This window comes from Meleagris gallopavo, chromosome 6 (assembly GCF_000146605.3).
Source record: "Meleagris gallopavo isolate NT-WF06-2002-E0010 breed Aviagen turkey brand Nicholas breeding stock chromosome 6, Turkey_5.1, whole genome shotgun sequence".
Taxonomy (NCBI): domain Eukaryota; kingdom Metazoa; phylum Chordata; class Aves; order Galliformes; family Phasianidae; genus Meleagris; species Meleagris gallopavo.
This window is the reverse complement of record NC_015016.2, coordinates 43265857-43292928: the sequence shown is the minus strand read 5'-3', so window position 1 is coordinate 43292928 and position 27072 is coordinate 43265857. Positions and strand designations below refer to the sequence as shown.

The 27072-nt window shown below is 39.5% G+C and overlaps 2 protein-coding genes across 4 annotated transcripts in view; one reads left to right on the top strand and one right to left on the bottom strand.

Moving 5' to 3' along the window:
• The window catches only part of UBP1 (upstream binding protein 1), a 36026-nt gene extending 32672 nt beyond the window's left edge, over window positions 1-3354 (top strand). The window contains 3 exon segments of the mRNA XM_019616620.2: window positions 964-1106; window positions 1598-1649; window positions 1853-3354. Of these exon segments, the coding sequence (XP_019472165.2) occupies window positions 964-1106; window positions 1598-1649; window positions 1853-1890 (233 nt within the window). The 3' untranslated portion in view covers window positions 1891-3354.
• A 523-nt stretch (window positions 3355-3877) lies between these two features.
• FBXL2 (F-box and leucine rich repeat protein 2) overlaps window positions 3878-27072 on the bottom strand; it is a 51622-nt gene continuing 28427 nt past the window's right edge. For 2 of the 3 annotated variants that reach the window (XM_010712987.2, XM_031553977.1), the window contains exons 4-15: window positions 26264-26338; window positions 22158-22252; window positions 18646-18714; window positions 18464-18559; window positions 18024-18150; window positions 17760-17834; window positions 14314-14444; window positions 11801-11861; window positions 10051-10095; window positions 9452-9508; window positions 6290-6506; window positions 3878-5883 (exon numbers count right to left, since the gene is read on the bottom strand). In XM_010712987.2, coding sequence (XP_010711289.1) covers window positions 5678-5883; window positions 6290-6506; window positions 9452-9508; window positions 10051-10095; window positions 11801-11861; window positions 14314-14444; window positions 17760-17834; window positions 18024-18150; window positions 18464-18559; window positions 18646-18714; window positions 22158-22252; window positions 26264-26338 — 1254 coding nt within the window. In that variant the 3' untranslated portion in view covers window positions 3878-5677. The remainder of the gene's footprint in view (window positions 5884-6289; window positions 6507-9451; window positions 9509-10050; window positions 10096-11800; window positions 11862-14313; window positions 14445-17759; window positions 17835-18023; window positions 18151-18463; window positions 18560-18645; window positions 18715-22157; window positions 22253-26263; window positions 26339-27072) is intronic. The other variant, XM_031553976.1, reaches the window with a different exon arrangement.

Genomic DNA, 27072 nt, shown 5'->3' with positions numbered 1-27072 from the left:
AAACTAAAACTGGTGCAGCTTGGATAAGGAGAGTCAGCCACTGTGTTACTCTCTTATGGCTTCAATGTTGTTTTCCTAAGACAGCTCAGATGGGAACCTGATGTTTAATTGTAAATTCACATCAATCTTAAGAGAGTGTTACTACTTGAAATTACCATTTTCTTACTGAAGAGACATCCCTGCCCACAACCAACCAACCGGAATCCTAACATCTGTCTGGGCTGCAGCTGTACTGATAGCTCTGTTTGTTCCATGAGAGAACTGAGGTGGAGGAGGATCTGTAAATAGAGCCCTGCCTGTCAGATATGTGCTTTGTTCTGGTTATCTTCAGTCTGTGGTTTGGGGAAGAAGCATGTCCAAACATAGAGCTGCTATGGGCTTCTGGCACTATTAAGTAAAGAGAGAAGGCTCTAAATACAGCATCAAACCAATGAGTAGATACTTTGTCATACTGTTTGCCATGTTGTATTTCACCCCCCTTTCTCAGTTCTGCACTGTTGATAAGGAAACTTGTTCAGAAAGATGAAAAAGGTTTTTCTTTACCAAAAAGATGCCAGCCCACTGTTTCAAGCAGCAGTGTCACAGTACAAGTCAGAAGCATTATTGTCATCTTTTGAGGCACTCCAAAACTATTTCCAGAGTCATCTTCAAGTGACTCCAAAGAGCCATTAAAGCCCATGCTGATCGTGTCTTGTGCAGGACAAAGGAAAAATGTGGGAATTTCCTTCAGTGTCAGCAAGCAGAGACCTCCCCCTGGGCAGAGAGCTGTGCTCCTGCCTTACCTTGAAGGAAAAGGCACGGCAGCTTGTGCTGGTTAGCGAGTCCAGGGGGAGCAGAGGAATGGTGACTTCAGCTTCTAACCCTCTAGGAGCTGGGTATATAAACAAAGTCAGGTTTTTTTTCATCCAGTTTCCCTTTTCCAGTTAGCCTGGTGCTTATTCGTGTTTTTTCTTTTCCTGGCAGTTTATCATGCAATCTACTTAGAAGAAATGGCAGCCTCAGAAGTCACGCGCAAGCTTGCTTTGGCATTTAATATTCCTTTGCATCAGATCAACCAGGTTTACAGACAGGGTCCCACTGGCATCCACATTCTTGTTAGTGATCAGGTAATGGAAATGTTACTCTTCAGAAAAAAAGCTACAAATTCTGCAAAATTGAAGTTTTTTTAAATACATTGTTGCTGTTTTGTCTGTTTGGTAAAGCAACCTAGCATTTTTAATCCAGATAATTGCATACAAAAGAGAGAAAGACCACTGGTCTGTGCAGTTGTGAGGGGCTGCATTCATTACTTGCTTTACATCTATTTTGAACATGACCGAAGACAGGGACTGTCTAAGTACTGCTGTACACGGCTCACCCAGGGACCTGCTCTGCACAGCCACCACTAAGAGGCTCCTGCCTGGCTCTCACGTGGTTGACAAATGGTATTGAAATGTAAAATTTGGTGTATGCTTGTCACATCTCAACACTGGCTGAGCATGTGCAGTTGCTCATTTAAAAAAAAAAAAAAAGACTGCTTTTAGTATGTGATGAAATTAATTATCTGCACTGGACATACACAGGAGGGTTTCAAAAATGTTTTTTTGTTGTTTTTTAGATGGTTCAAAACTTTCAGGATGAAAGTTGTTTCTTATTCACCACGATAAAAGGTACAGTATCTTGTAATAATAGTTAAGAACATGGATGTTTATTGCACCACCAAGTCTTGCTTAAAGCAGTTTCGAGTGTAATGTTTCAGAGCAGTAATGAACCCCTTCTGCATGTGAAGCCCAGGTCCATTCCTCAATGTTTGGTGTGTTGCTGGAGAGGTATGGTTCTCTCTATGTAAGAGTGACGCTGCTTTCTCTTTCAGCTGAAAATGGTGAAGGCTTCCACATAATTCTGAAGTGATGCCACACGACTGCTCGACTGATATTCCAGTGCTGAACGAAATCCTGCCTAATATGAAGATCATCCAAAAACTTAGGATCTAGCTTCACCGTATAAGATGTTTCATATTGAAAACACAAAATGACCTTTCTAATGAGCTGTTTGATAGGTGAACTTTCTTGTCACTGCCATAGCTACGTGTCCTCATGAGAGGTATAATGCCATGACAGCTTACGTACAGGCATGGAAGACAATGTAAGCACAGGTGCTTGCCCTTCATTGAAATAAGGCAAATTACGGCCAGTAGATACAGGTTCTAGAGGTGAAACACTGTTGCTTCTCTATTACCTGTATCCAGTTGGAAATGAATGTAAACTTATTTGAGGGCATTTACCTTTCTGTGCCAGTTTGTCTGTGACTTGCTTGTACTTTATGCTGGTTTTATTTTTTGATGTTAGCAGAGCACATATTAATCTGTGTGGAGATGAGTAGTTAAGCTGATAGTGATCAGGTTGTCGGGTCTCGGAGAGTAAAGCTGTCACAACAGCTTCTGTGTAAATTGTGTATAAGAGTGTATGTAAGAAGTGTAAATGCCAGAATAGGGCTTTGAAGAAGTCCTAGACAGATGCAATATATGCATGCAGCAAACTGCATTATTAATAGTACCTTATTGGAGGGATTAATACAAATCCTATGGGGTACCGAGTAATTGTGTTTTGCTTTAACAAACTTAATGGAAAAGAATTGCCTATGCATCCTTTATTGTTTAGTTTCCTAGGTTCTCTGCAGAGCACCACTGCAGTTTAACTCTTTGCTTGTAAAGTGTGGGGTTGCAACACACTGGCAGTGAGGTGGATCGTTCTGACTCAACGCAGTTACACTCACAGGGGCAGGTAACCCACAGGCACCAGGGGCTGCTGTTGCTTTCAACACCACCGAGCAGCTGGCCTAAGGAACACTAAACACGCACCCTGGGAGCCTCCTTAGCAAGGTGAACCCTTGCTGGAGGCACTGTTATGGCTGAGTGTAGTACCTTTTCTGTTGACTTTTCTTTGCCCTCAGATCCATACTGTAAAGCTGGTACAGTGCCTCCTTCATCTGACCACATTCTCACTTCACTCTGAAGCAGGCAATGCGCTTTTTCAGCATTTTGGCTATTTCTTGTGAAGACGTGGCACAGCATCTCCTACGTTACCGTTGTTCCAGCTGTTTAGGTACTCAGAAGGGAATACTACAGAAGGTATTGAATGACGGTTCAAAATCTGTCATTTTGTGCCTTTGGAAGTTTCCACCTTGTTCTCTGGCTTAAAGCTTGGCAATACTTTGCTTTTTATGCTGCAGTGTTCACTGTAAACAACTACTACAGCATGTAAAAAAGCAACTTTGTTTTTTTTTTTTGTTCCCTCTTTCATACCTGGCTCAAGCGCTTAGCAGAAAAGCTTTTTAAACCTGTAGCATTTTGAAAATTAAAATTCATCAAAGCTAGAGTTTCTTTCCTATTTCTTCTGCACTGAAAATGAAATTTTCTGTACTTTTCTGCCTATAAGTTGTTCATCTTGGGGTATTGTTTGATCCTACTACTTTCTTGAACTGACAATGGTCTTTTCAACTCAAACCACATTCAAATCCAAATGTTTTATGAAAGATTGATTGGAAAGTGTCCAAATATCATCTAATTTTAAAGAATATTGAAAGTTGTATAGTAGTTTGTCCAGCTCACTTGAAATTGGAATTAAATTATGGCACCAGCAAATTGCTTTTGTTTTTTAATAAGATGTACACATTTCAATTTAAGTATAATAAATGTTTTTCAATAATTTTGTAAACATGTTTTTCTTTTTATTTGTCTTCTTTTTGAAGAGTTATTAGACATACTTCTGTTCAGAGTTGGAGACTGCACCACCTCCCCTCACAGAGCGGTTGTAAGGGTAAATAACTGAGGCAGAGCAGCTCCGTAGTTGATCTTGTTTCTCAAAGAAAATTTAAATTGGAAAAAACCCCAAAGCAATCAGTATTTGACATCAGCTGATTGTTTATTTAAATGTCCTATACCAGAGTAGGTTCCATTTGTTTTTGTACATCTTTAATGCAGTGGACATACTTACAAGGTTCATTACGTTCTTAAAAAAAAAGAGCCAACAAAAGGCAACACATTTTGACACAGGGGTTATCAATGACTTCCCTGGTACAGTGGAGAATAAAATCTGCTTGAAACTCTCCATTACAGTAGTGCCTTACTGGAAATCTTAGTCTGATTGTGACAACACTCCTCCACAAGTGTGCAAAATGAGCCCTGATTGGTGGGCTTATTCTGCAGTAGAAAAGAAAACTACACTATCACGTTCTTTATCCTTTAAGTTGAGATCTTCATTTACCATCCCTGTCACCTCTGAATGGCTAAAGCAGGATAGTAATGTTGTTGGTAGCCACTGAGGTCTTAATGTTCACATCACTGTTAAAAAGTAGTTCTAAATTTATGAGAAGACACCAGAATGCTCCAGTAGGAGCTTCTTGGATGGCTTTATTAATGAAGCCAGTATTTCTGTTAGATTTTGGTAAACACGCAGGCCCCAAACTCTTAAAACATAAACACACACAACCAGTCTTAGGCAGAAAAGCTTTCTGAGCTGTTGAGTAGTTTATCTACCTCAGATAATTAGGTTGCTTTATATAAAAAAGTTCATCTATCTAATCCTCTAGCACTGGAAAACTAAGGATGAAAGCATGGCCTCGAGTTAATACTTTTCTTAATTATTTAATTTTTTAAATTATTGTTCAGAAATTCAGAATTTTTTAAATTATTATTCAGAAGTTGACAGCTTCTTTTAATAACCCAAATGTGAAGAGTTTGCCTTTCTGCTTTTGAAAACCACTGGTCTGGTTCAATTTCTGCCCACAGATCTATTGCCCATCTGCATCCCTACAACACAAGGACAAACAGCTTGAACTCAAGTCCCCACTCCATCACAGTTCCTGCAAGTTAAACTTGCTTCCATTCCTCACCTTAGAAAAGCACGAGCAGTGCATCCCTCTTCCTAGAGCTGCTCCGTCCTTCCATTACAAACCAGGAGGTGACTGAGGACACAGTAATGGCATTACAGTAAGCACCGTGGATGGCTGTGGCAGCCCATTTCAGTAGAGTGCACAAGCTCCACCCCAATGGATTTCCAACCCCTTTTAACAGCTGATGGCATGGGGCATAAAACGTGCTTCAGTGACGGGCAAGCTTTATCCTAACTGATAGTTCAACTGAACCAAATTCAAAAATTTGAGGAGTATTTATATAGTTATCATGAGGTACAATCTTTAACTTTTGACATTACCTATTATGTCCTGTTAATGTCATTAAATGCAGTGCTGGATCATGAAGAAGTATAAGCTGTTTTGCTGGAAGAGCACATGACTACCTTGCATTTTTGGTCAACATTTGCTAAAGCTGATTTGTCCTTAAACCTGATATTTAATCTGCCACTTATATTACAGAACAGCAGGTTCAGTTTCATCCCGTGTCTGACCTGAGCCCCATCTTACATCAGAGCTCATGCTGAATACAACTTACAGAAGTGCTTACAGATACAAACTAACTTCCACATTAGTGAACGTTCACCAAATACCATAATGCTGAAACACCCCCGCGTCGTACACAGCACTTCAGTTCTCATGCCAACAGAAGGAAGGAGTCACTAGCACAAACCAAAGCATCACCAACTTAATCCACATCTGAACATTACAGTAAGACTTTTTACCTGGAAAAAAAAATGCTCTTCTCGTCACAAAACTGGATGACCAAACATCACCATAGTAACAGTCAGGAAACCAACTCCTTCCACTGACTTGCAGTCCAGTTCTTTTCTTCAACAACAACAAAAAAACTAAACAAAAAACGCTGTGTGGTTGCACTTTGTGTCAAAGAATAATACAGCATCTGCAGAGGCGCTGTCCGCTCCCTCCGACCGAAGGAGGGGGAGTTACTGGAGCAAAGTAAGCATGCACTTTCACGTGAGGTCGATGAGCCTGTGGATGAGAAGTCTGCATTTTAATGGGAAAGAAGCAAGCATAACATAGCCAAAAATGAGCTCTTGTTAAGGTTGGCTAGCTAAAAAGCATCAAGCTCCCCAACCTCTTCTCCCAGCACATAATTCCTGCATTCCAGCTGCCTAAATATATTATCTGTATGCACTGTACAGATATAAACATTCACAGTTCCAACAGTAAAAAGTTCTAGAATTATAAGCAGGCAAGTACTGCAGCTCATGTAGAAAAGCTATGTTCTGTGGGAACACAGATGGGAACCCAACAGAACGAGCTCAGATGCTGTTTCCCTGCCCTCCCTTGCCTGGGTCACCTACAGGACTACTCCCACAATCACAAGAAGTATCAGTGACGTGGGTGCTCCCTCCAGAACAGGCCCACACAGCACCTACTCGGATTCTTTTGATTCCAGCCCGCGTAACTTGCTGGCAGTCATACAGCTCAATTCTCTCCAGGTTGTGGCAGTTCTCCAGGTGTTCCAGGGTCACGTCAGTGATGAGCAGGCAGTTATCAAGCTCCAGTACTTGCAGCCGCTCGTGACCACACGTGCTGTTGCTCAGATGAAGAATTCCATCATCAGTGATCAATTCACAGTGAGATAAGCTCTGAAACAGAGAGGTAAGCAATATCAACGCAATTCTAAATGAGTCAATCGTCCAGCCACCAGCAATTGTCTTCAGCGTCTCTCACTCCACTGGTTAAAGTTGCAAATAGTATGAAGTTTAAACCCAGAACCGTAACAAAAGCAGCAGTTTAATTAACAGAAGAAGAGTTGTACTTAATTTTTAACTTTGCTTCCAAGTAAATCGCAGAGCTTAAGAGCCCAATTAGGTGTGTCTCTGGCCAACTCCTCAACGCCCTCAGCTCCTGTGAGTGGCAATCCATTGTTGCATACCTCGGTCACCAAAAGGTCCGAGCAGCACATCCAGGGTGTCAGAAGCAGGAGACTTTAAAGGATGATCAAGAACACACGAGGAGTGACTTTCATAGCTACTGTAATAGATTCAGTTTTCATATATGCCACTAGGACCAAGTTTATACAGATCTGCAAAGGGGAAGGGTGAGCCAGTAGCCAGAAAGGAGGATGAGAGATGGCTCTCTGCAGCTGTCCTCTTTCCCTCACCTCTGGCTGACTCCATTTTACTCACTCACCAAGTGTGAGCAGCCAGCAGTGACTGAGCAACGCCACAACTGCTGCATGCTGTCTCCTAAAGGTGACAGAGATAATAAGTTTGTCCTTATCAAAAAGCATTTTATCTCTTGTTTACATTCGGTGAGTCTATTAACTCTTTAAGTAATTAAGTTCTCTCCTGTATTCACTTCCATGTGGGAAACCTTGAGCATTAGATCTGGCTCAGAGTCTGGAAACAGTCAGCAACTGCAGGGTTAAAGAACATTTCTAACAGTCCCGCTGTTTCAAGGAAAGACAGGAGCTGTTGGCACAGCAGCAGCCTGATGGCTAATTAAGAGTTTTCCATCCCAGTAAGTAAGCAGCTTATAAAATTCAGCTTTCCTGAGGCACCGTATTTGGTGCTGAAAGAGCAATACAAGATGTACAGCTGAGTTCAGAGGTCTCTGTGAAACAAATATGCAAAACTGACTTCATATACCTGTTAAAAAGTGTTAGGAACATGGAATTTCCAAACATTTTTGCTTGACATCTTTCGAATAAGGAGATACAGCCATTAAAAAAAAAAACACAACACATTCTAAAGATTGTGTATAAATCAAATATGGCATGAATATACTGTGCCAGTAAGAAACAGTATGATAAGCAGAGCTTTCCTCTCTGGGTCTACCCATGAGTGCTTCACAGTCAGTCTCTACTAATCTGAGTGCACGAACCTCAAACAGATCCATTGGAAACTACTTCTCAAGTCCAGTAATTAAAAAATCATTAGTGAAGATGTAACAGTTGGTTGTAATGTAACAGTGCTTTCCCTTATTTCCACAGTCTAAGCCTCTGAACACCAAGAAACAAATTCAAAGTTGTCTTCTTCAACTTCAAAATACTTGTTTAAACTGCAAGTACACCTGAATGTATGCTAAGCCACGGCCACCCAACAGTTTACAGACCCACTGATAATACACGGTTTCAAATCTGAAGTATCAGGATTACTTCATGTAGGCTATCTGCCATCTGCTTTCTTTCCCTGTGATTGTCACCCTGTTCATTCACAGGTTTGAGTATGCATCCTTGCTACACACAGGATACACACATCAAGGAAAAAGTAAGCTTCTCTGACTCCCCTATAAAGGTGTCATTTTACCACTGCCACACGTCCCCATCTGTGGGCTAACAAACAGAGGGCTCAGTTGATATTAGCAAGCAGCAGCAGGTTAAGCAAAATACTTGAATATTGTTCATTTCTATGATCTCTCTGATAAAGCACTGGCAGAACTGGTGCAAAAGATCTCCTACAAGTACTGGTGATAGCTGGGACTACAACACAAAAACATATCCATCACAGAAGCACAGATCATGTAAGTGACCCCACATCTCCTGACAACTCGGGTTTGGTTTAATTTTAAGAACAACAGAACAGAAAGGAGGTGGGACAATGAGCAAGGAAAAATAAAAACCATCAGCAACAAAAACTGAATAAGGTTCTCTTTTAAAAGCCATCTCTCCCCACATTGCTGCCTTAGTAACACTGAGCTGGAAAAGCCAATCATAAGACAATTCACTTAATGAAGCAGCAAGCCTTCCTTTAATCCCATCTAAGAGCAGATTATAAAGATACATGTTCTCACAGGTACATTCCAAGTAGCATGTAAAAGATCTACACTTAACAGACAACAGACCCTGAACAGAGAAGCCCTGCTCCAAGGGCATTCTAGTAATTAATTGTTATGGGGTACTTTGACCAGAGGACAGCCAAACTCCCATCACCTGAAACTGTTCTGATGTTCAGGAAGCTGTAACCAACCACTCCCTACAAAACAGTTCTTTGCAATACTGGGAGCAGTGCCCTGCTGAAGGCACCTCAGTCCTCCCCGATCTCTTTGCAAAGGTCAAAAAAAACTTCTCCAATTTAAGTCCTTGGGAAAAGCTGCACGCATGCAAAACTGATTACAGAAGAGGATTTGGATTTATCTTCAGTTAGTTGATTTTTTTGCTGTTGTTTATTCAGTATTTGACTTGCTTCAGTCTACAACTTCAACTGTTTGCACCCCCAGAAAACCATTACTGAACACACAAGGACAACTATAAAGAATCTAGGTACTGCAAATTGCCCATAAAAAGTTTTATTTCAATTGAGGAATCACATATGAAGGACATTAACCATAAAATATAAGCTTTCTGGTCATTACTCACTAACTTGATAATCTTTTTTATCAAACAGTGAATTTAAATACTTGGTAGTAATTCATTTATTCATTCATTTCCTATAAAGTACTTATGAAATTTCCATTTTTTTTGTACAGTACTGTACTACTCCAGGAAATTTTTGTAGTTAAAAAGTGGGCAATCTGTTCTTAATGTCACAGGCTTGTTGTAAGAGTTGTATATCAAGTGTTGAAGCTCACAAACAATAGTTACACTTACCAATGCTTGTAGTTTAGGACAGTGTATAGAAAGTTGTATCAAGGTGCTGTCAGTTATCTAGAAGTAAAAAAAAAAAAAGCAACAAACAACAGTAAGCTGCCATCAGTGGTGAGGTGTGTGCATGTGGGGGCACCGATCAAGGAAGATATCCCTTCCTTTAACAGATTAAAGCTGTTTTTTTTCCTTCACCATACACTTCTCTGGCAAACACCCAATCAGCTGTTACTCATAACGTATTTCCTTGTACAGAATTTCCACATAATTACTTCTATTTATTCTCAATAACACAGCACTTACCCCCCCCACTTCTCTTCCCAATCAAAACAAACTGCAGCAAATTTATTTCGAAGTGCTGATGTTTCTGGAACAGGCTGACCACACAGATTGTGGAATCTCCTTCTCCATGCAGGAGACATGCAGAAAGAACTTGCCTGGATGCTTCCCTGTGTAACCTCCTGTAGGAAACCTGCTTCAGCAGGGGGTGGACTCAATGATCCCCAGAGGTCCCTTTCCAACCCCTACGATTCTGTGATTCTATGCTGTTATTGGCACTGCATTCCCACACTGCATGCTCAGTACTTTTTAAAATGAAATCTCACCAAAACGCATTCTTCCAAGTCCATCTTCTCCAGCTCGTGGCAATTCTAAAACAAACAAAAACAGCTAAAATGAAATAAAACAACATACAGATGTAAGATAATGCACGAGGCCAGCGACGTGGGAAAGCACAACCTTCAAGAGGAAACTGTGAGCTAAATCCCTTCAATTATTTGACTACCATCAAAGAACAAAAGTTAAAAAATTTAAAAAACAAAAGCAATACAACATCTCCCTCTCAAAACCTTTATATTTTCAGCCTTTTCTCTTAATCAGTGATGTTTGCCCTCCTTGCCCTACAAGATTTGTTTGTCATCAGCACTCAGGCACCCCTGCTTTCAGCATTCCCCTCTTGGCAGGACTTGTACCACTGGCATTTACAGCCTTTGTATTCAAGTTGCCTTATCTGCACGCAGATGAATTCAACTTCTGCATACATCAACCTGCATCAAAATAATCCGGAAGACACCGCTGTCTCTGAAACATCTCTCTTTACCACTAAACTTTCAGAATGAAGTCTTAAAAACAATTTGTTTTGCTAGCTGAAAATACTAAAACAGAGTCTACTTTAAGGCTGGGTGAAAGCTGCACTTCACATTGATTACTTCTTTTTTCTTAAGTGATAATTCAAGCAATTTTCCCAATATTCTTAGTGACCCTGGTCTCTTCTCACTGGTGACAGGGCGAGGGGAAATGGCTTCAAGTTGTGCCAGCGGAGGTTTAGGTTGGACATCAGGAAAAACTTCTTTACAGAAAGCGCTGGAATAGGCTCCCCAGGGAGGTGGTTGAGTCGCCATCCCTGAATACATTTAAGATCTGTCTGGATGTGGTGCTCAGGGACATGATTTAGTGCAGGGTTGTTAGAATTTGGGTAGTATGGTTAGGTTGTGGTTGGACTTGATGATCTTTAAGGTCTTTTCCAACCTGAGCAATTCTTTGATTTTAAGTGCTTTTGGTATCTGATCATGACTAATTTCAAGAAAATGATGTCACCTTGTGACCTCACAGCAGAACATGCAGTGCCACACTGCTCAGACCAAGCCCCAGCCCTTGTTAGCAGCAGGCCCAGGAGGGTACCATTTAATTGCAGCTCTCAGAGGCAGGCTTGAAGAGACTACTGAAAGCCCCAGGCTGCAGTGGTGAATGATTAGAAAATCACTCTGTTTAACCACTGTGGCTGGAAAGACTTTCATTCACGCTAAATACCAGTAGTGCAAATTAATCCTGTTTACACAGTATGTGTTTGTCTTCAGCAACACAAGTGTAACTTCAGGCATTTGGTACAGTCAATATGCTTACCTCTCCACAGCACAAATCATGGCACGAGTGCTCACGGTTTGCAGCATACGGCTGAAAGCATTTTGAAGCTTCCAGGGGAGCTCAGAATAACCTACTATATGATGATATTTTTGGATGCAAATATGACAAGGGTATTTGGTATCTTTATATGGGAAAGTTGGCTGGAATGTATAACAATGTTAGACTTCTGCTAAGCAGAATAAATTCAATTTAAACATACTAAAAATACAGAAAAAAAAACCCAAGAAGGAATCTATTAGCAAAATGGATTTAGTTGCAGCTCTAAGTGGAGTCCAGAAACAAAATAAATCTTAATCCTCTCCCCGCCCCTCCAATGGACTCTTTAATTGATTTTTCTTTCTCATATTCCTTCCCAGCAGGACAACATCAACTCACAGCTGCTCAGCAGCAATGAAAACAAGGTGAGCTCTAACTTTCTGAAATGACCCTTACCCGTGCTAAAAGGGTAAAACCAGCATCTGTGAGCTGTGAACATCTTGCAGCTTCCAAAATCCTGAAAAAGTTGGAAATGGTAAAGCAGAACATTAATACAGGGGAAAGCAAGTGTATTTGAGATAGAGGCCTGTTGTGTGTAACTCAAAAGCTCTTAATAGCAAAGGTACATGCCTATTTTTCACACTGATTGGCAATTAAAAAGCACTGGGCAGACTCTGGATCCAGCTTATCAGAATATTCTAATAGACATAGAACAGGAGCAAGTGCAACCCTCAAATCTTCTCAACTTTTAGTGAAAAACAGTGTACATAATTACAGGTAGTTTTAACCTCTTCAGTGAGTTTTCTCAAGAGTTATCAGAAGAACCGTGTGGGAGAATATATCCTGAGTTAAGAAAACACAGGTAAAGGCCCTATCTAAAATTCCTGCCATTTAAATGCACAAAGCTGGGAAGCCACTGAACTGAGACACCACTTAGTATCAGAGCTTGTGTGCAAAGCACTGTGCAGCAACCTACTAGAGGACGAAGAGCTTAAACCCTCAAAGCCCAGAACAAAAACAAGAAACTAACCCCTTTAAAGAAAATAATGCTGTCAGCATTGCTGAGAATACCTACGATGTCATTTAGGACAAAGGAAAACAAAAGGAAAAAGCAAACAAAGAAAACCAACAAACCCACAAAATCACAAAACAGACAAACAAAGATTCATGCCGTGTTTGTTACCCTTCTTCCTCCTTTCCACATTTAGTTGAGACCTCAACCACATTACACTTCCAACATTAAAGGGTGAGAATAATGACATCTAAGCATGCACAGCAATGAAGACTCTACTTGCAGCACATCTGCTTGAAAAGTTCTGAAGGTTACAGAAGCAGGGGATAAGAAACCAGCATACTGGCAGGCTGTTCCTGAAAAAGGGTGTGCACTCAGCTCAAAGAGTCTGCAATTACATTTCCCCTTCCCTTTCAACCTATTTTGTAAAACCATCTGTTCCACCTGTCCTTCCATCACACACTCCTCTGCAGTGACACTGCAAAGGCTGAACTGTTCTTTCTGCTGTTCTGCTTCACAGAGGCCACCTTCCCCCTCATGGCACAGCCGAGGTCCAACAGCTTTTATAACAAAGGCTTCCCAACAGGAGTGACTATTTCCTGTTAAGAAGATATTATTTTCTAGAGAAAAACAATTCTTGCTATGCTTGTACTTCCTCTGGAAAGATCTGTACAATTAATAGTGCTTCAGACTTTTATTTCCCTGAGAGAACTGGAGAAATGAAAAGTCTTTCAATAACAGCACAGCTTTCTTAGGGAACACAGCTGAGCGTGTCAAAAGATAACTTGGCCCCAAGGAGAAGCTCTTGTAATTATGAATGGTAACATGAGGGAGATCATCACTCCTCAGCTGTCTCAAGGAAAGGTTTTCTGAAGTAACAAAAGCTCTTTTGTCACTCAACAAGCGACAGGAACACCACACACCAGCACATTGCACGCCAGCACACTGCCTTCTGCCATCCCACTGGAAGACCCAGCACCAGGAATGTGCAAAGATGGAGATAAAACCAATACCCCATGGTGTAACTCGCTGCTCTCAATGTTAGATTCTTACTCTTGCTATTAAAAGCACTAAGAAAGTTGGAGAAGAACCAGCTCCTGATCTTTTATTACCCAAAACACATCCCACAAACACCAGAGACCTCAGTGCTTGCAGACATTAACATACTCCATATCAGAGATCAAGATTGCCAAAAGGCACTACAGAGCATGATAAGAACGCATATATAACAAAATCTGTACTGTATGGGAACTGCTGAATCACGGCCTGAAGCTCTGATTGACCACCTGAGGTGAGCACTGAGTCAGCCCTGGGAGCACAGGTGAAGGGGTGGAGCCTGGCTGCACCTCTCCTAGACCCCATTTAAGGGCTGACTGCCAGTGGGGAAGGATCTCTTCTGGAGATCCATCCTCTGGAGTTTCGTAGTGAGCCCAGAATACAGGTAAGCATTCTATCTATTCTGTTTTGGTATAATAACTACATAGCCAAATTCTCTGGTATATTTCATAATTGTAACATCTGTACATTCATTGATTATACATATAATATTCAGGTATAACTTACCTATTTTTTGCAATATAAATAATTGCATAAAACTATAAATACCACAAGATGTACCACAACTACAGACACTTGCACCTTACAAAAAAAGTAGTAGGCCTTATCTTTTTCTCACCTGGTTCATAATGTTCAGCTAAAGAACTGAACTTACAGGATCTACGTGTTTATTTGTCATATGTTTATTCTTCTTTTTCCTACATATGATAGACTATATTTGTTCCATAGCTACACTGAGGACCAGCCTTTTAGTTTAGATTCAGCTGATACCTCTAACTTCATTGTAAAGGTAATGCAGAGCTAAATCAAACTCATGGATATTAGCTGGTATCTGAAGAAGTGAAGCTCATAGATCAGGTCAGTAACAACACAACGTACAACATGCTCATGAGATACTCACTTCAGCCTTGGGCAGTTTAGACCAAGTGCTGTGAGAGAAGCATCTGTAAGGTTGCAACAGCCCGAAACACACAGTGACTGAAGTCTATGGCATCCTCTACAGATTTTTACAATACCTTCATCTGAAATTTGCTGCAACACAGAAGAAGTTAAAATTACTGTTATTCAGTTGTCTGAGAGGAACAAAAATCTAGTCATAGTTCTGAACTTCTTGTCACCCTGTATATAACCATGGACAGCCAGTAAATTTTCAATCAAAAATGCCATTAGAATAACATGCTTATTGATAACATTGAAAATAATCTATATAAATGATTCTCTTTTCTCTGCATTTTTCCAAACACAGAATACTGTTCAAATGCAATCTCAAGAACAGAGGGAGACTTCTTCCTTCTCGTTTCTCTTTCAATTTGCATTTGCTTTACAGTTTTCATATAACACTTGCTTTTTTTTTTTAATGTAGCTGCCATTATGTGAAGTACCTCACTCCTGTTCAACAGCAGGAGAACCACAACTACAAAACCTATTTTACACTCAACAGTAAAAATCCTTCACCTATACTTAAGATTCAAAGAACGGGATTTTTCCATTTCTCAAAACTATTCCATAGTTGACAGACTGGAAAAAAGTCTTTCTCAATCTGGAAGACGAAGGAAAAAAAAAAATCTCTGAAAAAGGCAGCAATCCCAGGTAGTCTCAACACAGCTGTGCATAAAACAGCAACAGGAACTACATTCTTGGATGCATGTGCAAATATTTGTTTATTTACAGGTCCCCTGTTTTGGGGAAAAACTGTTCCTTCCTCCACTCATTCCTATTCCAAGAACTTAATTTTTCTGCTGAACAGCTAATCCTTCATGGCAAGGCAAGTCGTATTTCCTGGACTAACATTACTCTTGCAATGGTAACAAGGTCCTCTTCCATATTTCAAATTCAAAGTACACACTTCTTTTATAAGCCTCCCACCAAGGTATGCTAACACTACTATAGCATATCTGCTTTAACCATTACCACAAACATCACCTTTCAAGGTGATGTAATAAACAGGATGGGAAACTGCAGTTCAACACAAAAGGTTATTGCCTTATATTCCTCCCCCCCAAATATTTCAATATCAGCAGTTTAAATTTGCAAACTTTTCTCTCAAATCAAGACAAAATTAAATTTCTTCTCATTGTGGATCCAGAAGAACTTGCATCAGCTACAAAGATAAGTTTTGATTAATATTACTTATTATTATTGATAGTCCAATGTAAACCAACTATTTTTCTGGCTTTGACTCTCCCTGAACATGGTATTTTTTGTTTCCTTTGAGATACATTCATGACATAATTATTGAGTAACCGATCTACTTTATAGGTAGGGACGATGCAGAACCTTACGCTGGTTATGGAGCAAAAACTTCAAGTTACGTATAGAAATACTCCTATTCTGAGACTGTGATTTCAATTCCTCTTAAGAAAGAAAAGTGGCCAGAAATGCCTGCAAGTCCCCAGCTTCTATATTCCAGAAATGTGATCTTTCAGATGCAGTTTCCAGAGATACTGTCAGTTCATTTTGCAGCTAATGGACTTTACCTGTCACTTTAAGAGGTCCATAAAACAAAGCTGCTAGAATAGAATGGATCATGTGAAATACAGGGAGACCTACTATGTAAAATCAGTGGGAGCCCTTTAATCACAAAGAGCTTGGCTGCTTCTGGAAGCACACTTCTAAGCCCAGCAAGCAGGACATACTTGCTGGAACCAGCTTCAAAGCACACCCAAATAAGCAGGACATACATGCTATCAACTTGAAAATTCAAAGGGAAAAATATTTTCACTTGTGATTTTTGAGGCTTGTTTATTTATATTTTTAATATGCTGGATCCTCACCTGGGGAGGAACAACCACACACATCAGTACAGGCTAGGGGCTGGCCTGCTGAAAAGAAGCTGTGTAGACAAGGATCTGGGTGTCCTGGTGTATGGCAGGTTGGCCATGAGCCAGCAGTGTGCCCTTACAGCCAAGGAGGCCAATGGTGCATTAAGAACAGTGTATCAAGGGAGGTGATTTTCCACTCTGCCCTGGTGGGGCCACATTTGGAGTACTGTGTCCAGGTCTGGACTCCTCAGTTCCAAAAAGATGGGGAATTTCCAGAGAGAGTCCAGTGGAGGGTCACAAAGATGATGAAGGGCCTGGAGCAACTCGCTTTAGAGGAAAGGCTGGGAGACCTGGGGCTGCTCAGCCTGGAGAAGAGAAGGCTGAGAGGTCATCTTATTAATGATTATAAATATTTACAGGATAGGTGTCAAGAGGGACCAGGCCAGGCTGTTGTTGGTGCCCAGCAACAGGATATGGGACAATGAGCACAAACTGGAACACGGGAATTCCCATATGAACACAAAGAAAAACTTCTTACTGTGAGGTTACACAGCACTGGAACAGGCTACCCAAAGAGGTTGTGAAATCTCCTTCTCTGGCAACATTCAAAACCCAACTGGACACTTTCCTGTGTTATCTCCTATGGGGAATCTGCTTTAGCATGGTATTGGGCTGGATGACATCCTGAGGTCCTTCCCAACCCCTATGATTGTCACCTATGTGACAACAAATATACCAAACAAAAAATAGTGCTATGAAGCATCAATTGAGGAAACAGATTTCAATGCTTGAACTCAAGCAGATTTTATGGCATGTTCCAGCAATAAAACTGTAAGCAACTTTCCAAAAGGAAAAAATCTAACACTTTAATTATTTGAAGGTGCATGACAAAAACCCTAGTACTCAATTTATTTCAAACTTTTATTTATAGACAAGCAGTGATTTAACTACATTTCAAGCCTACAAGATCTATCTCACTCCTAAAAATTTAAATCTGAAATAAAAAAGTAGATGTAATACAGCAAACCTAAATTGTATGTATTCTAAGTACAATTTAATAAACATGAATCATTCCCAGTTATTTCATTAGAAATGAAGGTCTTCTTCCATTGCTGTTGAAAAAAGCATGCCCTTCTGCTATTTAGATGGTTCTGAATCATTCTCAGTATGATGCCAATAGATTTTTACTTTCCATTATGTAGCCCACAATATGGCTTCTGCTCAATTAGAGATCTTAACATTATGAACAGATGAAAATGTTTGACCTTAACAGATGGGAGAACAAGAGCTACATCTGTGACACTGCATGTTTTAGTATGTACACAATTCATAAGAGTTGAATGAATGCAGTTAATTTTTACTCTGGAGCTTGCTACAGTCAAAAGACAGAATGATGAGAAAACCCACTGTAAATCCACACTTAGCTGTGGAACTGCCAGCACATTCCACAAGACATCTATTATACACAAAAATATCTAAACTGCAGACATGTACTATCTGAATTATTTAAGTGTGTTACTCATTAGCATTTGGAAATGGTCTAAGATTCCTAGAGAATGTATCTTTTGAAGTACCAAATACTTACTGTGCAGGACTGCAAATTCAGGATTGCAAGCTCATGACAGTGATTCTGAATGTGTTTCAATGCTTCATCTTCTAACTGTATCAGCAATTAAATTGGACAAAGGAAAAGAAACAAGAAATTATAAGCAAACTGAAGGAATGTATATATCTTGTAATACTGAACAAAAGACTACAACAAAAACAATATAGTTTTTAAATTCATGGAGATTTCAAAAAGCCAAAAGAAAAATTTTATTCCTAAAGGATCACCCAAGCAGTTATGTACCTGTGTGCAACCTCTAAGAAATAGAGCTTTTAGTCCACTACACCCTTTCACCAGTGCTTCAATACCATCCTTCGTAATCTGATCACACCAGGAAAGATTCAAATGTTCCAGATTTCTGCAACCCTCACTGGGAGAATTAGAAAAATACATAAAGTTAAATCCAGCCTTCAAATAGTCATAACAGTGGGAAACCCAAATTAAACACACTGTCAGAAATTAATGATAGCCAGTGGACCGTGCCAGGCCTCCACAGAAAAGTCAAGAGAAAAGACCACACACAAACATCATTGTCTATACCCAAGAAGTGCTAGATATAAGATACAGCCAGTGCTGATGCACAGCATTAAGGTTCAACACTGTGGTTTTGTCTTAAAACTTTATGATATGTTGAACAGTTCTTTAAATTCTTTTCTTTAACACAAAACACTACATCTTCTTACCTTAAACCTTTCAAAGAGCTGTTTGTGATGGCTACACAAGATGTCAGATCCAGATGTTTCAGCTTGGAACAGAATCTGCTAAGACTGTAACACGTGCTGCAAAACAGCAGACACACTAAAAATACCTTCAGCTACTTCTTTTTCCAAATTTCACCATCAAACAGAAAAAACCTTCGACTTACCTGTCAGTGATTTTTGTGCACCCGTTCAAATTTAAGTGTTCGATGTTTCTACAGTTCTGTGCAAAGGTCCTAAAACAGCAAGAAAAAGCTGGAGAATTACTATAATGCCAGAAGTTATGATTCAGTCACTAGAGTGCGCTCTGTCCCGTAACTCCTTTTCATCTCAGTCGAAAAACTCCATCTTCAAGCCACAGAGTAAAACATCTGTTCCAGTGATTGCCTTTTTATTTTGCTACTGCAAGGTTCTGTCTTGGGTAACTCCCGAAACTAAGTGTTGTTCCTCCCTCAAATACCACTAGAGAAAGCTGTTTATTTCTGCCATTAAACAGAACTGATTTGTTTCAAATGCCTTAACTGAAATCATTAAGGGAATGAATACAAAGGTTGAAATGGCACAGCAGATACTTAGTAATCGTAGTTAAGGTGCTGGGAAGAGTTGTTACACATTTCATTACTGAAGCTGCTGTAGGCACCATTAAGGAGCTCATTCCCACATCAAACAAAAAGAACATGCTTTGCACAATACAAAACTGGGACCAAGTCTACGTGGAATACTAAGGAGAAGCCCTGTGGGCTCTAAATTAGTTATTTATTATTTTAAAAATTAAAATGCATCTGTGTGCACCACTGAGTATGCACACTAAAGATGATTACAGCTATTACACCACTAAAAGCCTATACATATCATTATACTAATTACCCAGAAAAAAAAAGCATCAACTTTCTTTTCATCTCTTCAGAGTAATGTTTACAGCTGTACTGCATTTCAGAACACTGTTTTTATGCCCGCGTTTCCTCCAACTGCATGGATTTTATTGGCAGGGGTGGAGGAAACACACAAAAACATTTTTGTCTGGAGGCCTGCCGTGGTTAACAGATCCAACTACACGCTCAGCTGGTAACAGCTTCCTGGCTCTCCTGTGTGGACTGAAAACAATGGAAAAAAAAACAACAAAATCAGCAGCAGTTACACTGGTGATAGTTTCCACTTGAATACTTAAAACAGCTATTCCAAAATTCACATAGTGGAGAGAAATTTGCAATGTAGACACTCTTCAAATCACTCGAAAAGACACTATGCTCTGTAATAACTTGCATGAACAGCCTGTGAGATTCAAGCAGGGATGTGTCTGTACACAAACACTCAGCACCTGCACAGCCAAATCTACTTTGATTTCTGCCTGTTTTTAAATGAAATATGGATGCAGAAGAAGGAAAAAATGGATAATTCGTATCACTTCCAGAAATACTGAAAGGGTCCTTATAAGCCTCATCTTAATGTTTTGAAACTTTTAAAGCTCATGCGTTTATCATTCAGTGGTTACTTTCAATACCACCTGCTTGTATTTCAGGGGTGCACCACCATTCTTCCTGAAATGCCTCAGACACAGCCACCTGCACCAGTTATTACAGATGCACTTGTGTACAGTGCCAACAGCCCAGCAGCTGTCTCTGCTAACCCTGCCCTATTTCCTGTTGGCACAACTAACCCACCGACCCATCGACGCACACGGGCTGCATGCTCAACTGCTACACACACTTACTCTAAATACTCCTTTACTAAACACACTGCCATTCGAAAACATCACAACTCCAGTTCTCTTCTCAGACACCATTAGTACCTGAATCAACTTGTATCTACTGGTTCTATTCACTGCAGTCCCCTAGCCTTAGACTTCTGATTAGTACTCATGAGCCTAAACTGAATATTAAAGTTAAGGGGGAAGGTGGGTGAAGAGCAGAATTTCCTGCTTACTGTCATCTTTCCATCTTACACCTTTCTTATTTCTTTCCTATCTATTCCCTCAGTTTGAGCCCCTCTCCAAACATGCCTTCCCCATCTCCTCTACTTCCAGACCTTCCCTATTGAGGACACAGGGTCCATCTACATGTGTGCTCCGGAAACTTGCAGGGATGCTGCAGAAAGTTAACTGTGGTTGAGGCTATTTCTTTTTTTTAAGAGCAGCTGCCAGTCATCTGGAAAGGAAATGGTAACACACACTTTTCTCTGAGGAGACAAGACTGTTTGAAGGTGGCAAAACCCCATGGAGCAGTTAGGGAGATGGCCTGCAAGGACTCCTGGCCCTGGCCTGCAAGTAAACCTCTGAAGAAACCTTTGGGTCTGAAGTCAGGATGCCTGCCTGGGTTACTAAAGCAATCTATTATTTAACTAGCAGCTGGATTCAGAGGACCACAGCTCTGTCAGGAGTATCCTTTTCTTGTATTAGCAAAATGGATGTGAAGAATTAATTCCACAGATCTGACAATATGCCTATAATTTTAATACTGGATCAGATTCTAGATTTTTAGCAACATGTAAGACAAATCTAGGAAGACTGAGAAAACAGAAAAAAGACTGTTTGGAACGGGTCAACTTAACATTTCTAGTTTTTTTGTTTGTTTGTTTTTTAAACCAAATTTCTGGTCCAAAGCTAATCGAGGTTCCATTCTAAATCTCGGTATTTCCTATCTCAATTACTTCACCAATACTTCACATGGTTTTGTCATTGGCTGGTTTTCTTTCTGGTTTTTTTGTTTTGTTTTGTTTTGCTTTGCTTTTAAGAAGGAAAAAAGCCTTAAAATCTCTACAGGGAGAAACACTCCGAACCAGATTATGCACAAGAAATACTCATGAATTTGCTCTGGAAGCAAACTCAATGAATTAGACTTGCTCATAAATTTTAGAAAGAGGTCACGAGGCACTAAAAAAATGCCACTGTTTAACCCAAATCTTTATGCTTTTATCTTCCACAAAAAAGCAGCCACGCTAAGTCAGACTGAACATCACTAGCCCAGTCTGCTGCAACACTGAGGAAAGAGCAACAGCTGCCAAAAAGTTGTATCCTGAGCTTGGCTCCCAGTATTCTGAGTCCTCAAGGACTTGTCAAACAGGGGCCCTTCAGCTGGAGGTAAGATCTGTGGGTTAAACAAATAAAGAAACATCCACAGAGGAATCTGGATAATTAGTCTGTATATAGAAAAAGCTTACAGGGATTCAAAGTTTCTTGTGAGAACAGGCTGCACAGTTCAATTTATATACTGCATAAAAAAGGGCCAGCTTCCCTAAGATGCTTCATGTTGCCTGTTTGTTCTTACATTACAGAAAGAAGAGAATCCCATACCCTTCCCAATTTGGCAGGTACCAGTCTTTAGTTTTTCTCCCATTGCTAGGGTCACTCTTGTGTCTAAAAAAGATGAATTATAATCTGGCTACTAATCCTGATGAAATTATGTCGGTAGGCTGCCAAAGTACAAACCTGAAAACATTTAAAATGCTTGAAAATTGAGAGAAAAGAAAAATTTAAACTCATTCCTACGGGAAAAAAAAAAAGTAGCTATATTTTGTTCTCAAACTGATGGCTCATTTAGTCACTGCTAAGGTAATTAGTACTTACTTAAGTGTCCCATTTTGACCATCAGAGGGTATATAAAATCCAAACAGATCTACCAATAATTACTTTTTTCCTAATATTTGGAACAAAAGCAATGTCTTAGCCTAGGACATTACTTACTTTAAAGAGGAGTCTCCAACAACGTGACATCCTCTCAGACTAAGTTGTCTCAGGAACCCACCGCACCTTTTCGATATATTTTCCACAACACGACCCTTAAACCAAATAAAAGGAAGATTTTGTTGAGTTTTATTCTGACACAACATTCTTAGCAACTTAAAAATCCCAACAGAAATGTATCTCTTTGAAATTCCTTTTCTATTTCAAGAAAAAGTGTTATCAACATAATGATGAGAGAAGTGCTGTTCACTTCAATCTTTAGTTCTCTTTTTGAGTCTACCATACGTAGCTCGATTTTTTGCCTCAGCAATACCCTACCCACTAAGATTACTGTCAATTTTGCAAGAAATCTGAAGAACTGCCCAGAAGCAGAACAGGAGGCATCTTGTTCCTCAATGACCGGTTGTTACTCCAGCACACAAGGTTACATTATCCACAAATATGTGCTTAGGATAGCATGACGCGACACTGAGCTACAGCCTCTCCTAAGTCTTGTTTTACAGAATGGCTTGGGTTGGAAGGGACCTCAAGGATCACGAAGTTTCAATCCTCCTGCCACAGGCAAGGCCACCAACTTCCAGATTAGGTACTAGACCAGGTTGACCAGGGTCCCATCCAACCTGGCCCTGAACACCTTCAGGGACGGGGCATCCACAGCCTCTCTGGGCAGCTGTTCCAGCACCTCACCGGTCTTACAGTAAAGAACTTTCCTCTGACATACAATCTAAACCTTCCCTCCTTGAGCTTAAAACAATTCCCCCTTGTCCTATCACTGTCTACCCTCATAAGAAGTTGATTCCTCTCCTATTTATAAACCCCTTTTAAATTCTGGAAGGCTGCAATGACATCTCCCCACAGCCTTCTCTTCTCCAGGCTGAACAAGCCCAGTTCCTTAAGCCTGTCCCCAAAGGGAAGGTGCTCCAGCCCTCTGCTCATGTTCATGGCCCTCCTCTGGACCCTCCCCAACAGCTCCACACCTTCCCTGTACTGGAGGCCCAAGACCTGGACACAGCACTCCACAGTACTTCAACCACATCCAGAAGATCTGCCAGAGATTACCTGCTAACTTTCAAAGTTGTATTTATCTGTATGTCTGTTCCTACTGTTTAGAAATGATACTTCTCACATTGTGTAGCACAGTTTACAAACAAAACTTCCTACTTGACTCCAATTGCTATAAAATTCTATTTATATCTTGAAAGCATTTTCCTACATAAGAGGAGCAAGCAGAATGGTACAGTACTTCTAATATTCCAAGCTCAAAGTGTAGCATTATTGAAAATATGTTATTTAAATTGTGGTACATAATATGCACCCTTCTTTTAATTTTTTGACAGTCAGAATAAGATGACAGACCAAAAAGCACTGCAGCAACTGACTAGACATCATACGGTGTCTAATTTTAGAAAGATAAAAGTAAAAATAAATCAACACTGATCATCTAACGAACAGGACCACTACATACCCAACACATCCTTCTATCTTCTTCTATTTTACATATGGAAAACTTACAAAATAATAGAGCAGTGGATTTTTTTTATTTTTATTTCCTCTCTATATGCAATGGTAGCATTTTTACAGGATCAGTAAAATATTTCTTGTATCTTGTCATTCTCCTGCAATACTGAACTCTTGGTGAAAACATTTTTATCAGCACTTGTTTGTTAAGTTGGTAGGTAACCGGTCACCTCCTCCCTCAAACACATTTACATCAAAACAAACAAACCAAAGATCATTATACACTTCATGAAATTACATATTTTTTTAGAGTTCTCCAATCACTCAGAACTATTTCCCAGTAAAGGCCAAGTACCTTTACTGAAAGGATAAAGTCTTCTCAGTGAATTACATATAATGGAGGCTTAATAATGGAGGGGAGGAATCCAAAATCTAATTATTCAAAGCAAATAGGAACAAATAATGACATACGTTTTCTCATATCCATTTATTACTTGAAGCATGTTAAAAACCCACCAAAACAGTGTATTAAGAAGGACAAGTACAGTAAAATGTGTTCAGGTATTTGAATAATATAGTGTCACTCAAAAACTAGTTCTTCAAACTACTTAAGCTTGTATTTGATACCACAGACCAACAAATCCTAAGGTACACTTAACTTTAAGAAGATTTTCACACAACTTTGCTGAAGGAAAAAAAATTCCTTTATAGTACAGAAATATATTTTTCTTGGCTTGTTCTACATCATCTAAGATCTCAAAAAGGGGAAAATATACCACAAAACATGATTTTCCTTTACCTGATAGTTTCAGATCGAGTACTGCTTGATGTTATGTGAAACATCACCAAACAGTACAACAACTAATGGAGAAAAAAGCTGCCATATGCATCTGTCCTTAAGTCCTCTGACAAAGAAAACCACATTACTAAGACAGCTTAAAGCAAAACAGGACACACTACAAGATATGGTCTAGTAGCTTGTGGCAGTAATGGTGATATGAGGACAGCTGGACGAGATTGGACTAGATGATCCTGTAGGTCCTTTCTAACCTTGTGATTCTATGATTCTAAAACAGAGGTCTTAAGTATTGAAAGTGAATGCATACCTCATTCAAAACTAATTCATGCAGTAATCATTGGTTTAAGTTACGAATAAATTTTAAGCATTTATATTACAAATGTACTTAAATACAATATACTGAGGTAATCAAATTTCTCAAAACCACAGTGGGTCCTTATAGAAAAATAGGATCATAACTTAATTTCATTCACTCTCCTTTAGACCAGGCCAGAAATATATCTGAAAGGACAATGCCATTAGGTACAATGAAGACAAATTCAGCATAAACATAGCAAAAAGGCTTCAGAAAAAAGCTGGCCAAGAGAAAGGACACCAGTATCGTGGGCTTCACTTTTTATTTCTTAGCAAATGAAAAATACAAGTTTATATTTTTTTTAAAGGCAAGTGAAAAAGATGACATTAGAGCCCCAAAACATCTTAGAAACTTACAGATTCCAAAAATCCTTCTCCTACCTCTGCCAGATCCTCATATTTAATATCTGTATAGCAGAGGAGTTGGCAATAAAATTTTAAGAGAATAGTGAGGAATTTTACTCTTTATTACTGTAAAGCTTTAGGAATTCTTTGAAATAGGGATTGCAAAATATACCAAATGACCCCCATCTGGATTTTACTTATGCAATTAAAACTTAAACACAAAAATTCAGAAGCAAATTCATTATTGTATTCTAAGCTTAATTTGCATTACCAAATGCAAATAATGAATGAGTTTAGATTATACTAAGGAACTGTATTTCCCATGGGCTTTGGTCTTCATTTTCCAAAATCATAATTTATTTTCTTATGTACATCTAAGGTAATGTACATACAAATGTGTTTTTTTCTTATGGAACATAAGACTGCCCTAATTATTTCATTATATGCTGTATGGGAACTGCTGAATCACAGCCTGAACCTCTGATTGACCACCTGAGGTGAGCACTGAGTCAGCCCTGGGAGCACAGGTGAAGGCAATTCTGCTGTGCTGCTGGAAGGGGTGGAGCCTGGCTGCACCTCTCCTAGATCCAATTTAAGAGCTGACTGCCAGTGGGGAAGGGTCTCTTCTGGAGATCTCTTAGTCATTTCATTTCACTGAAACCATAGGAAAGGAATGTTGATAAAATGTACTAAGGTACACAGCAAAGCAAATCCAGGCCAAGTCAGCAGTAATGAAAGATTTTTACCATTTTGTTGCTTCAAGTCCAAAACAAGCACTTAGAGAGGTTCCAGCACTAGATGGCACTCTCACAGAGACCAGGGACAAGCAACAGAATCTTCCCACAAGGCAATGAGTAACTGCGAGCATCTCATTCAGTCCAGAGATACCGCTCATACCTTTGTTTTCTGGAAATGATCAATTCTGAATTTGTTGAACTCTGCATATATGCAACATATGCAAATTATCTGATACATTGCTTCCAAGCAAAACTCAAACATCATCCATGTAAAAAAAGTCAAATATGGAGCTGACCATTCACTCCTTTACTGCTTTAGTATCCTGAGCTTTAGCCTTTGAAATGTGAACTCAAAGAGAATCTATGACGTACTTAAGCATCACCAGAGGAATGAAATAAACAAGGATACTAACCTCTATATCCGTCTGAAAGTTAAAAAGGTCTATTCTTTGCCAATTGCTTCCATCCAGAGCTAAAACATTCCATGCCTACAGAAAACAAGTAAGAGTTATACACCTCCACTGCCTGCTCCCTTTGTTTTCCCCTCAGCAATTCCAAAACAACAAACTCTCAAATACCAAAAAAAACGTATTTGGGTAGCACTTTTTAAAAAACAAATGTAATAGCAGGTATTAGTAATAAAATATTAACTAGTTAAAACCAGAACATTTGTTTAAATTAACCTCAAATCACCTAAATGGATTACATCTCAGAGTCTTATACCCATAAAATGTGTAACAGTAAGAAATGAAATGCAAAACACATACATAGCATGATTTAACTAGATATATATGGAGAGAAAAGCAAATGCACATGAGACTCCTTGCAAGAAAACCATAGTTCCTCAACCTCACAAGTTACTACTCTGAGAGGAAGACAAGCCTTTCAGAACATTGCTGACTTTCCACTGTTGGGATCGGGCCTTTCCATGTGCTGAGTTACGTACACATTTGATAATTTGTTCTTCACTGTTGAAGCAGTCCTTCAAAGCAAAACAAAGTAAAAAGGTAGAAAAACAAAAACATACTCAGAAAAACAGAAATGAAGACTATTGCATCCAACTGACATAGTTCTGAGAGAAAACAAAACAAGGATTTATTGATTTGCCTTGTTTTTCTTCAGATGTGTTCTAGGCTTTGACTGAAAATTCTTACAAAACCTGATGTTAGTTAGCTCAGAACTTACTGAAGCTGCAGGCTAGAATACTATAGGTCTGGGAATT